This window comes from Falco naumanni, chromosome 9 (assembly GCF_017639655.2).
Source record: "Falco naumanni isolate bFalNau1 chromosome 9, bFalNau1.pat, whole genome shotgun sequence".
Classification (NCBI taxonomy): domain Eukaryota; kingdom Metazoa; phylum Chordata; class Aves; order Falconiformes; family Falconidae; genus Falco; species Falco naumanni.
In genome coordinates, this window is record NC_054062.1 from 11,884,380 (window position 1) to 11,898,052 (window position 13,673).

General features: G+C 36.4%; 1 protein-coding gene across 4 annotated transcripts in view; it reads right to left on the reverse strand.

The window, feature by feature from the left end:
* The window catches only part of MAPKAP1 (MAPK associated protein 1), a 106,336-nt gene that overhangs the window by 80,475 nt on the left and 12,188 nt on the right, over positions 1 to 13,673 (reverse strand). For all 4 annotated transcript variants that reach the window (XM_040605710.1, XM_040605708.1, XM_040605709.1 and 1 more), the window contains exons 3-4: positions 10,870 to 10,959; positions 5,936 to 6,084 (exon numbers count right to left, since the gene is read on the reverse strand). In XM_040605710.1, the coding sequence (XP_040461644.1) occupies positions 5,936 to 6,084; positions 10,870 to 10,959 (239 nt within the window). The remainder of the gene's footprint in view (positions 1 to 5,935; positions 6,085 to 10,869; positions 10,960 to 13,673) is intronic.

Below are 13,673 nucleotides of genomic sequence, written 5' to 3' on the forward strand. Positions count from 1 at the left end.
ACCCCCATGACAGTATTTAACTGGGCCCTCTGTGCAGGGCTTCTCTCTACCCAGCAAAACCCACCGAATCCGAATCCGCAGCGGCAGAGGAAAGAGTTAAGTGCTCTGATTAGGCATCAAAATCATTAGAGCTTCCACACAGTAAAGAACAAACCAGGCATTCTTAATATAGGGGTGTTTTATTTAAACACAACTCAGCTACTAGCACGACTCACATTAATCATGTATTATGAAGGAAAATTTATTTTAGAAAGTGGTAATTTTTAAGTTAAGAATCTTCATCTTAACAAAAGCATTACTGGAATCACCCTGCGTACAGCAGAACACGTGAAGCTACATGTAAAGAGGGTTATGAAACCCTACGTCATCGGCAACTCACATCACAAATGCCAAGATGTTCTTGGTATTACGGGAGATTTCTCTCCCAACTCTCTGACCAGATGAGAACTTTTACAGGGAGCTGCTGGACACTAGAGAGAAAGCACGATACCGCTACCTGTTTCTGGCACCTATTTTAGGTGTCTGAGGAACTGCAGTGCAGATTTTGAACCGGGCTGAGCAAGAAGCCTGTGTTTCTAAAAACCTATTCTGAGGCCATTTGTTTTCCTGGCATCCCTGGTTTTTGTACATCGCCCTGCACTGCTGGCCAGCTGCGGAGGAGGCACACTGGCCACGCCGAAATGCCGGCCACGAGGGCAGGGACGGGCACAGCACCAACGGCCAAAGGCCTGAGCTGGCACCCAGCAGAGCCCGCGCCTCCAGCACCTGCCAACAGACACGGCTCTCCGGCAAAATGAAACACACAAAAAATGCAAACAGAAGCCAAGGGAAAGGACTGTTCCCATTCCGGCAAAGCAAAAATATCTTTGTGCTGAGGCCAGGCGGGTCCATGGCAGCTGAGAGTGTGGAGCGGCTGGTCCCTGGCTGGCACAGGGGCTGCCGGAGGGGCTCAGCACCAGCAGCACTGCCCCAGCGCAGCACACGCTCGTCGTGTGTTGGCTCTCAGCACAACCACAGCTAGAGGCTTCCCAGCATAAATCCAGACCACGCATTGTTATATTTAACATATATATCATTACATAAGTGATAATGCTATAAACACCTTTATTTCAACTATTTTAGTAGAGTGCAGGTAGTAAGTAAACCACTAAACCTGGCAGAACAAGCAAATGCTTGGGGGGGGTGGGGGTGGAAAAGACAACCCTACGCAAACTTATTTAGGATTCAGACAAGGATCATTCTTCTCATCTTAGAGGCAAAACATTTAAATAAAAAAAAATGCATTTTTTTCCATTTTTCACACTGAGATTTTAATCCTGGATTAATTATTTTAGACATTTTCCATATTAATTAAAGCAGTATAGCTTCTTTCTTAAGTTCTTTATCTACTTTCTTCGAGTAAAGCTATTTAATACTGGAGATTGTGGAAAACATTTGTTCATGATTATCCAGACATACAGTCAAACAAGACTGAAACAAGAGCAGCATGCAAAAATGTATTTAAGGACTATCATCCCAAAATGCTGCTAAAAGCTATTAACCAGTACGTGTTAATTGCCACAGCATTCATATTAATTTTCACTTCGGGCCCGACATTGTGGAATATTTCCCCTGATACATTTTAAACAAAGTTTAATTTAAGGAACTGCTTCTATCAACACTTATGAAAATTAACAGCCAAGCAATTAGCACTCATGAATTATCCCTTCCCCCATGCCTTCTACAGCAACTGTTTTTAAAAATGACGCTACAAGAGAAATTGTTGGGTTTTAACCCATTACCAAAATTAGCCACAAGAAACCTTGTAACGCTATACAGAGGTACCATTCCTCACAATTAGATTTTTAGCATCCATCCAGATTACAATAATGTTGACTTATTTTTATTTAAATTATCTCCAGTAGTCAAATAAACCCCTAAAGCCCCTGTAAGGTCTGAAAAGCTCAACTTCCTTAAATCTTCATTTTCAACTAGTAGTCATGAAAGTAGAAACAAGAACGTCTTGAGAAAACTCTAGTCTGCATGTAGGAAAGATTTTTGGCCTTGTAACTCAAATTTATTCTGGAGCTGAATGATCCCTTCCTTACATTTAATTGTGGTTTCCAACTTGTTTCTTTGACTATCTTGCTTTTTTAAATATCCAGCATTTCTTTTTTTGACTGTCCTGTAACACTCCTGTGTTTGCTAACACTCTTCTGGGGACATAGGAGCAGCCATTTGGTGGCAGGCATCTCAAAAACTGAACTGACAAAATATTTTAGTGATTAAAATTGTTTAAAAGTAGCAAAGACTTGGAAAAAAAAAAAAGGATGTGGACTGGCTTCAGAGCTTCAGAGATGATTTCAAGGGGAACTGTAAACATAGGCCTTAGCAGGAGTTACCTATTCAACACATGCTTCCTACAAAGCTGAACATTTGATTCTAGCACACTTTTCCTGTATTCCAGTAACTAAATACATCTTGGTAGCATTTTTCTTACTAGTGGGAATGGTCATGCAGTTGAATAGCCTTGACACTAAGACTGTAATAAATCAGTATCCTGTAAGATTAAGATCTCAGAAAAAAAACTCATCGCCACACTTTCCAGCAATTCCTGCCAGTTAGACTTGTGATTTGAAAACAAATATTCTGAATTTCTGTAGAATGAAAAGATCACACATGCTTTTAAAACAATTAACGAAGCAGGCAGGTAATGTGTTGGTAAACTCCAGGTTGTCAGGCTCACAGCTGTGTCACTGAAATGAGCCACTACAACACTGCTGTGCTTCATTTGTGGTACCTGGCTATGACTTCCCAATCAGCCCTACCGTCAGTCTTGTTTTCCCAACCTTATTAAAGGCTGGCAAGGTGGAACAATAAGCCATCAAACTTTGATTTCCCAAATTCTACAAACAGAAATATGCATTGAACTTACCTATTAAACAGATAATTTACTTTGCATGCAGATAAAGGAAATCAGTTTGGCCACAGATTTCTTAAGCCTTAATTTTCTATACAAATGACAACTGAAGTAATTATAAATAGCTGAAGATTTCTTTTCATACCATATTCTTAGCAAGAGTTTTTAAGATCCGTTCACCACGTTCAACCCACGTGATATACAAACCACACAAACAGATGCAGGGGTTAGGTTTAATTTTATCTATTTTAAGCAAAAACCTGAAGACACGGCCAAGAGCAGTTATTGTGTTTTGTTAAGAGCTGAAGTTTTATAATGTAAATGAAAGCCACAGATCTGTCCTGTGTAGCTGTGGGGCATGAATTACCTGGATCCTTGAGCTGATTAGAATGCTTCCATTGTAGTTGCACTTCACAAACCAAATTCTCTGCTATTTTGATAATTAATGAACTGATCAGAGTAAGAAATTAAGAGTCCTTCAGAATTCTATTATTTCATAAAATTGCAGAAGCAGTTACAAAAAAGATGCTAAATCTGGCAGAAAATACCTGCAAGATGTATTTTAATAAATTGGCTTGGTTGATATTAAAGCACGCGATGTTTCCTTAGTTTTAACTGATGAGCTTAAAACAATGCATCAAATGTTGGAGGGAGGGGGTAGGAAGGACACTGAAGAGAAAGGTTTTGTTCAATTTCAGGTCAGTTAAGGAGCTGAATTAGTGGTACATTAAAACCACTCAGAACAAAGAGCTTAGATACAGCAAGTAGAGCCTTCCTCATGCTTTGCCAGTGAACCACAAAATGGGTGTTACTCAACAAGCTGAAATCTGTGTTACAAAACAAAACAAAAAATAATATATATATAAACCAAAGGCCTAGTTATCATCTTAAAGATTTCAGAGCCACTGTGATCCCTTGAGTAAATACATAATTAAGTAGGGTTTTTTTAAGACATGTTTAATTAGGCCCCCAACCCCTCCTCACCCCCCCTGCCTTTCCCCAATTATGTACCATTTCCCCCAGAGATATGTGGCTCTGTTAATTATGTAAATAAGTCATGCACTATTCCCTGAAAGAATAGTATTTATGTGAAAAATACTGCTCATCTATTATCAATAGAAATACAAGACCTACAAGATTTCATGAAAAATAATTTTTAAAAGCCAGATGGTTTTCAATTTTACATTACTATCTGACAATACAACAAAGCTGAAGAAAGTAAAATAACCCACTACTGAACTACGTTTCCTCCTCACCTCAGATGGTCAGGTAGGTATTTAAAAATTGGCAATACAGATGGAAGTACAGAGAATAATTTTTATAAGCATACTATTGACAAACTTACCAGAGTAGTATAAATAATGCTGTTTTAATTAATATAGTGAGATTATATGCTAACAAAATGCCAATGCAATTATTTTGGAGAGTTAAAAAGGTATTTTTGATTTCTGGATCACAACTGCGTTGATTTGTATCATACCATACAAATCACAATTGAGTAACATAGAGGTATTTCATTAATATCTCAATTTCCTTCAAATGGACCAAACACCTGGTAAATGTATCAGACTTTAAAATATGAAAATTAATATTTTTCATTACAGTAAACTATAATACTATATTAATACAGAAAAAAAGAAGTTTGGATTGTCAAAGTGGGAAGGAATCATGAAGTTCCTCAAGTTTCTGATAAAAACCCTAGGAGGCAGCCCAAATCACTCTCAAGTATTAGAACAACAGGACTGGAACACCACTGAATTACAACAGACTTCTCTTAATAAAGATGAATCTTATTTTTACTTCCTCTGGCCATGACTTTCAGAAGTATACTTAACTGCTTGCCAAAACTGAAATTTCATGACATCAGAGCAGAAGCTTTGAGTTTAGAAAAAAAGGCATCTTAGTGTTGTCAGCATTAAAGTACTGCTATCATTCATTAATGAGGCCAGAAAATTTGAAAAGAAAATGAGGTAGCACTAATTACTACATGCTAGTAAGTATAAGATAACAGTAGAGGCAGCTTTGGCTATGTGGACTTCATAATATTAAAGTTATCATTTCACAAATATTCTAAACCCTTCTCAATGTGCTAGGAATTACGTATTTGGCTTTCCACTTCAAGAATACTTAACAGAATATGAAATTCTTCCATCACAAGGTAATGAAGCTCAAACTTCATACTCCCACAGGAGATTCCACAAACAAATCCAACAGAAAACAGATCTGTGCAGTATCTATAATTGTTTTGGAACAATGATACTGATCCATCACACCAATGTTTATATTTCAGTTTCTAGAGTTTATGACAGAGAAAAATACTTGACAACACGGAGTAACTAAACTGCACACAAAACCAGACAGTTATGCACAATTTTGAGCAATATCAAATGCAAGTTCTTGAAATTAATGTAGTCAAGGAATGAATTTGACTTACAAGGTTTGTAGTGAAACTGCTCCATGTACCCATACATAAATGGGTACTGGCGCAGAACTACATTGTTTTGTCCTTTTTTCTGCCCCAGATATTGACTAAGTGATGCTTATTTTCCACCCTCAAAACAGACAATAGCTTTTCCCACTCTTACTGGAAGCATTTTGAGAATAAAGACACCATAAAACATGGAATAATCAGGAAGTGCTGTGATGTGGCTAGACAGAATAGGTTCTTTTAAATGCCAAACCAACAATCACTTATACAAAGGGTCTCACCATCAACTCTGTAGAGATGTCCTAGGACTCTACCACACTAAACGTTTACCTAACTAACCTACTGGGGAAGAAAACAGACGGGGAAGGTACGGCTAATGGTAATGCCATAATTTTGTAATGAAAAATGGGAGAAACTGTTCTACCAAACTGGAACCATTATATTTAAGAGAAGCACGTTTCTAGACAACTACTTTAAAATAACTGATGGCCTACCCTAAAATCTAATTAAAGCTTAAATAAGTAAATGCACACAAGAACTGCCTAAAGCCTATCATCTTCTGGTCAGGGACCTCCTGAATTTGAAAGAAAAACATTTGATCCACTCACCTTGCCGTCAAATTTTGAGTACTCATTGAAGGGGTTATTCAGCTGCAGTGGACACTGTTCAAGTCGCACAGATAATATTGACTGCTTCCCAGAACACGGAGATTTTACTCTGAAATTCTTTTTTTCAAAAAGTGAGCTCAGCTCCTCTGCTGTAGATCAGAAAAGAGATTAGATTAGTTGTACAGGAGATGTACAGAGGTTACTGTTTACCACAGAAAGATAACATTGTAAGAGGGAGAATAAAATCAAACACATAAAGTAACAAATGCTTTAATAGGGCAGAATCTACCACCCCTCTTTCATAGCCCAAAGACATGAAGAAACCATAAGAAGTTTGAATGAAGCTACAGTTTAGGCTGAGGAAAAGATGATTTTTTCCCGTAGAGAGAATGGAACTGATCACTACAAGAGCCCCTTGCGTCAAAATAAAAAACCATCAAGGTTCAAAGACAGAATTACACATCCTGGGTCCTTCTGCTTACCTGACTAAATGAACAGTGAACACTATGCAAAAGAAATATGCCATGCAAATGCATTTCAAACTGAGCTTGTAACACGATATTACATTCCATTACAGGACAATATACCACCCCATTACTATACTGTAAAATTGCTATGCTGTCAGCAGTAGGCTTGGGACTACACCTGATCCAAAACAGTAATTTCTTCAGATTTTACTTCTCATGGTAGACTGGATATGGACTCCTCTCAAAAAATGTCAAACATGAAAACACCATTCCAAACAGTCTGGACAACTTAAAAAAAAAAAAAAAAAAAGCTTTCTAAAAACAAAGGTGATAAGAGTTAGCGAGTACTTTGTGTAGTCTGTGAAGGCATAAAATCCTCTGACAAGCAGCTCTTTTTATATGAAGAAAGTGCACATCCGAATTTCCAGCAAGAGTTTAACTCAAAATTTTCAGGCATACTTAAAAAAATAATTAGGACTTCTAATGTTATCAGGACGCTTCAAAATCAGGACAGAGCCTGGGGTGGTTTAGCATATTAGTACCAGTGGGTCTCATCTGCAAGAAACTGTGACTGAATCTGGATAAGTCTTTTCCACATCTGCTCTAGGAACCAAGTACCCCCAAACTCCATCAATCATGACCTGAGAACCAACACCAGCTCTCCTAGACTGACTCTGCTCCGCGTTCCTACATTTAGATTCACATCTCAAAGATTTACGTGTTGTTCCTTCAGGGAAATGAAACTGCTCCCAAGGCAGAATGACTTGGGACTTGATCTGCAGAGAGTTGGTTAATTTCTTAAAATGTGAATTTAAAACTTGTCAAATTATAACTAGTCAAAAGCTCAGTTTATTTTTATCAGCAGATTGCCTGAAAATTCAGACAGTTGGCAAAAGTGCTAAATATTGGCACTAAGAGATACCCAACAGTCTTGTGAAAGGCTGCGATTAACCAAAAAAGCTTGATTAAATCCTTTTTAAATGTGGCAACTCCATTAGGTATTCAGTTTTTCGTAACAACCTTATCTGTTGGGGGGGGGGGGGGGGTGGGTTTGTTTTTTTTTGTTTTTTTAAATGAAGGGTAATATTTCAGTAGAATTGTAATTAACTGGTATTTCTTGGGCATTTGGAAAGTACTCTGCAGCTTGGAAACCAATATAATGGTTTTATCGGTTCAAGTGAAAAAGCAAGCCTTTTATCTTCAATTTTTGTCTCTAGGGAAATGTTGAGATTATTTGTTTATTGTTTCCTTTGTTGGGATGCGCAAAAAGAGGATCTCAAGAATTCTTCTGAATTCATTAGTGTGACATCTGTTTTGCTTTGAGTTTTGTACAGCTTTTACTCAAATCAAATATCTCACGACTGAAGACTTTAAATAACAGTACATTCTATAAGACTGTAAATTCACTTGGCTGAGATACAGTTTTCTTTTCCAAAAGACTTCATAATTTCAAAAGTCAACTCATTTAGGAAGACGAACCCAAAGCTTTCTAAAGATGTGTGCAAAAAGCTAGAAGAAGATAAATGAGATTTCTGAAAAACTATCATCTTCTGTTGTGCATTTTGTCAAATAATTCCTAATAGACGCAGGCTGTGAGAGTTCCAATTAAAAACATTGAAAAAATATTTTAAATTCTCAAATTTCAAGGAAAAACCAGCTCATTAAACTAGCTTTAATTGAATATTTTTTAATTCTTAAAAAAAACAAGTTTTGCTGTCAGTTTTGCTGCATGTATTTTTCAGCTTTTGTGTTTGTTAGCTGTATGAGCTACATGAGCTGAATGCAAGGGTTTTGAAAGATTCACTCAATATATTGTTAATTTACATTTTATATGCTCTGAAATGAATGAATGTAAGAAGTAAATACAATTCCTTACTTCTTGCTTTCATCTAAAAATACCCAGTATTTTATAAAAAGGAGTAAACTTTTTTTATGTATATCCCTATTTGGTTTATAGGACCCACAGACTGCTTTACTAACATAATTCGATCTTTACATTGCATAAAACCGAAACATTCTTTTCATTATATTGAAAAAGAATTGATGCACAGAAAGGTGATGTGAATTTGTTGCACTGCAGAAGAAAAAAACCCAGACCTCCTTCATGTCACACTTCCAGTCAGTCACCTATCCCTGAAGCACCTTTCTATTTGTTAATCCCCTAGCCAACTCCAAATGCATGGAGATTTTCTTTTTCAAGTCCATACGCTACCACCACCTTATCTTTCAAACTCATTCCTAAAAGCAAACAGCTTGTCTCATGACAGCAGGCAAACAGATGATGAGTAGAAAATATTTTTTTTTTCTCATTACCATACACAAAACGACTCGTCTCTCACTTCCTTTTATCCTGGTTAGCGTACTTTTATTTCTGTACATAGTTATTAAAAATGGGAATCACAAAAAAACCTCAATTGCCAGATGCCTCAAATTACGACTGCATATCCAACCGCAGGGCAGCAGAAATGCTTGTAAGAGTTTGTCTCTTCAGTAAAGCATCTCTCTGACAAGTGATCTCTGGAGGTGGTGTCATCGGGATCTTTAACACTGAGCAAAACAACTTCCCAGCATCCTTTTAGTTTGCATGGTGGCAACCATAGGCTCGACTTTGTCTAAAGCTCAGATAAACAGTCAGAAGAGGGCAGCCAAATTCTCCCCATTCGAGAACTGCTATTTCTGATGTTACTGCCTTCATACGTGTTTCCAAAAACGCTGAACTCGAGGAACAGAACAGAAAAGCTCACACGCACACACTTAACAAAGAGGAAGGAAGGTACAGTGGATATCCTCTAGGGCTGCTCTTTCTCCTGGCCTCTTCCTACTGTGTTGTTCTTCATGCAACTAAGTAACATGCAGAATCTCAGTGACTAAGAGAAGTTAAATCAGCTCTGCCAGCAAAGACAGAGCGCGAGTGCCTTGAGTTTTTACGCAACTTATTTTTTATTTAAATCTGTCCTGCAGCAGGGAGGGACCAATCCATTTGCTTGCAAACCCAGCACACTCACAGAGGGGGACACCTCTGTTACTGCGGGTTGACAGATTACCTGTATCTTCAGGGCAGCACGTACAAGGAACTAATGTCACGGTGGAGCCCACATGAGTAAGATGACACACAGCACAGACACAACAGGAAACTGGAGTTTGAGTGCAGTTCAGTGTAAAGAAATACCAGGCAGTATATAGTTAGGTATAAAGAAGAAAAATAATTGCATCATCACTGGTCAAATGTGATAAAATACTGAGTAAAGAGAGTTGGAGGTTATGGTAGATTAAACTTTAAAACCTACAACTCTGCTTACAGAAGTAGAAAGGCAAAAACATTTTAGAATGCATTAACAGAGGTATCAAACGTAGCTGAACACTACTAAAGATTAGTGCAACCGTGTTGCTTGTGTGAGCAGCTTTGTTTGCTCCTCTAAAAAAGATATTATAGAGCAGGAGAAGGTTCTGCAAATGACAGCCAGGAAGATACAAGAATTTAGGCAAAAAAAGGAGATTGCACAGGAAACTCATTAAGATACACACAAATTTTGAAAGAAGTAGGCATGACAGACCATACAAAGGTTTGAATGTGTGTCAAATACAACAGGAATGTATATAGCTTGAGCTATAAAAGATAACTGAGACAGACTTTTCATTTCATATATTACAATTTAAACTATGCAGAACATCCAGTCAGGCATACATAATTATATAATAAAAATTTAAAAAAGAGAGCGAGAGAATAGGATTTTTTTGAGGAATCACTGATAATTGTTTTTTCAAGGAAAGGCTAGATAAGATAAGGCAGCACTTATTATGCTTTCATTTAATTAGATCTATATATACACCATTTCTCAAGATTTTCCCCTTATCTAGAAAAGTAACCACAAAAGTATAAACTCTACAAAATTCTTCATCACATCCGGTACACCAAAAGTCACTGGAAATAGCTAGAAAGCCCTAACTTTCATGGAGATAACGACCTTGCATTTTGAATGCAGACACCTGCCAATCACCTACCCATAGAGCAAAGATGTCCTGTTCCTTACGTACCCACAGTAACACTAAGAGCTTTGCTATCTCCATTTCTTGCTGAGACAATAGAAGCCTTAGCAGATAATGATGCTACAAGATGACAGGATACACAAACGCTGTATTAATACCTTCTATTGCAAAAAATACAGCAGCCACTTGAATTAGTTCAGACTGCCAAACTACATTTTAAACATCTTTCCTTTACTTTGCCTTTCTTGATAATTTGGAATGCCCTAGTCATATCTGAAAACAAACGAGAGGCCTGTGGCACACCACCCCTCCAAGCAATAAACTGTGGGAAACACATAACTGGGCAATGTCAGGCAAATACAATAATTAGTATTTCCTCTATGCTTTGAAAACTTAAGTGGAAATTACAAACTGAAAATGCTGTAACCATCAAAAGCAGAACTAAAAACAGTAGGAAAATAGAAGGTCTTTTCTTTTTACCTGAGTAAGAAGTATTTCTGTCTTTCCACTGAATGTTTTTGCATTTTATTTGATTTTGTCTCTCTTTCCGCAGACGTTCTAGTCTCTGAGCTTGAAAAGAAATATTACAACTATAAGTTTGTCAATGAAAGTTTACTATAAACAAAGACATAATTAACTACCTTTATATGAATAAAGATGTTTTATACTGCATATGTAGGGAAAAAAGTCATAAAATTTTAAAGGTGGCACCCCTGAAAAGCAAATACCAACAAAAACATGAAAATGTTCTTGATTTATAATTGAAATTAGAGGATATAAAACATTAATAGAGATCATAAAGATAGTATTAACATGGAAGAGAATAATAAAATGTGAAAACTTCTGTGATTAATATGACATTTCATTATATAAATCATTAATAACGGTCTTAAAGGAATTTTAATGCACAAATGAACTGAAGTGAATATTACATTACAGGAATAAAATTACTGTTATGAATTACTCTACCCGTTTCAAAAATTAAAGATAAATGAACTCAGACTAGACTATTAAAGTTTTAAATATAAAATCCTTTATCTAAAAATCATGAAAATTATAAAATGTCAAAGCTATATAAATTAGCATAGCTTTTTCTTCAGTGTGCTGAAACAGTTTATAGGTAGTAAAATAAATGATTTGTATCTTCACAACATTAGTCAAATCTTAAAATGAATATAATATTTCTTTACGTATATTTTGACTCCATCTTCAAAACAGGGTTTGAAAAAAGCCTCAAATAGTTGTAATACCAAAGAACTTACAGACCAGGGTACCAGATAGTATCTTAAATTATCTTGTTGTTAACAATAATATATCTCTCAGGAAATGGTCAGTTCAACCTCCTAGAAGCTACCCAAAGCAATGACCACAAGAAATAACTGATGTTATCAAGCGTCCGCTCAAAATAAGAAAGCAGATTAGACTGGCAAATAGGACTAATAATGTTGATCACTGAAGGAAACAATTTGCTGGATATATTAGCAATTTTGATGTATTGAGATCATTCATTAACTAAAATGGGTTTGTAGAAGGGACTCTAAAAGGCTAAATTACTCTGACAATTTTTAGATACAACTTGAGCTCCCTGAGCCATTTCACCAATTAAAAAAAGGTTAATAAATATTTTCTATCCCTCATATTATTATTCTTTTACATTTAGTCTTTGAACTGAAATGTGAACATGGAAGTGATTTTTTTTTGCCCCCATTAAAAAAAAACCTCTCAGCCTGGGAACTGATGAAAAAAGTAACAGTTGAGGTTTAGCAGCTGTAACAAGCATCCTATTTCTGTTTATTTCCCATTTAAGTCATCGTGAGGTTAGTGCCTAAATACCTCTGTGTATTTTACTCTTAATGAAATAAGTATCCCCACTTATAAGTTTAAATATTGGGTAAAACACTATTGCAGCATAGACATTTTATTCTGAAAGAAAAATTTTTTTCCAACTACTGTCCAGACTAGCTCAAAATTACCTTCCACAACCATTTCTTCCCACATGTGCCACCATTAAAATATATTAGATTCACATTTAAACTATGGATAAAGGAAAAGACAGACTAGAAATAATAATGCATGGTTTTATCCTACTTAATGTTTTCACCTCTTGTCAAAACAAACGTGCTGAAGTGCCGTCACATTCTTCAATAACTGTCCTGCTGTTCTATCTACAGCTGATCACAAATGATCATTTACTCTGGGACTGTATTTTAGCAACTCGAAATTAGATGGCATTATCAGTACCTATTAGAAGTCTGAATTATTTAAGATTCATTCTGACAAGCAGCATGCTAGTTTGAAAGCTTTCTGTGTGAAAAATGTCACTGACCAAATGCAGTCCTTATCTCATTAACCATTAGCAACTAGATGAGCCTTTGTTTCTTCTAGTCATGTGGACTGGGAGAATTTGCTGCTTTCCCATATACCCAAAACCTTGCACAGACCTGTCTCCACTTAATTTTTATTTTTCATTTTAGCCCTCTGAATATGGCTGAAAGGCAGGGAGGAGGTAGAGCCCAGAGCCAAGGAGCACCTATGACCCAGCTAGCTCTTGTGGAAAAGGAGGCAGAATTCAGCGGTGGACAGCCCCCGCGTTCTCCCCAGACATGATATGCAATACCCTAACGTGTCTCACCCTTTCCAGACTAAGGGGATAATGTTCATATTACAATGCACATAAAATTCATTTCCAGATTTGCATACCCACATGACAACTTCTTAATAATCAACACTTCTGTAGTCTCTGCAGAGATATGTTGACTCTCCTACAGTAACACATTATTTCTACATTTTATGAAAAAGATACTGTCCTGGTAAGGTACTTTGTAATAAAACAGCTTTGCAAAAGATAATAAAAAGTTATACTCCATCCAAAATCAATGGTTAAAGAGAGTAAAGCAGAAACAATTTTACTTAGCAGGGTGTAAAACCAAGGAGAATAAAGAAGAGCTTGAATGTTAAAAGTCTGCCACTATTACCTGTTGATACTCTGAATTACACTACATTCTCTTTCCAAACCTAAAAACCATCACCTGCTTTTCCAAGAAAAATGTTCCTGCTCCTGCTAAATCTACTCAGGTAGATTTACATTAAGTAAAAAAGAAATGTGCTTATGTTTGCCCATTTTAGGAGCAGATTTCACAGTTAATGAGTTTTTGTACTTATGAGATGTACAAACACTTTGTTCTATGTATGTATATGTTTTCTTCCATCAAGAACTAAGGTAAGTACTTGTGTGATGCAAAAAGCATTTATATTAAAAGTAGTTAGCTTTCTGTTTATTTATT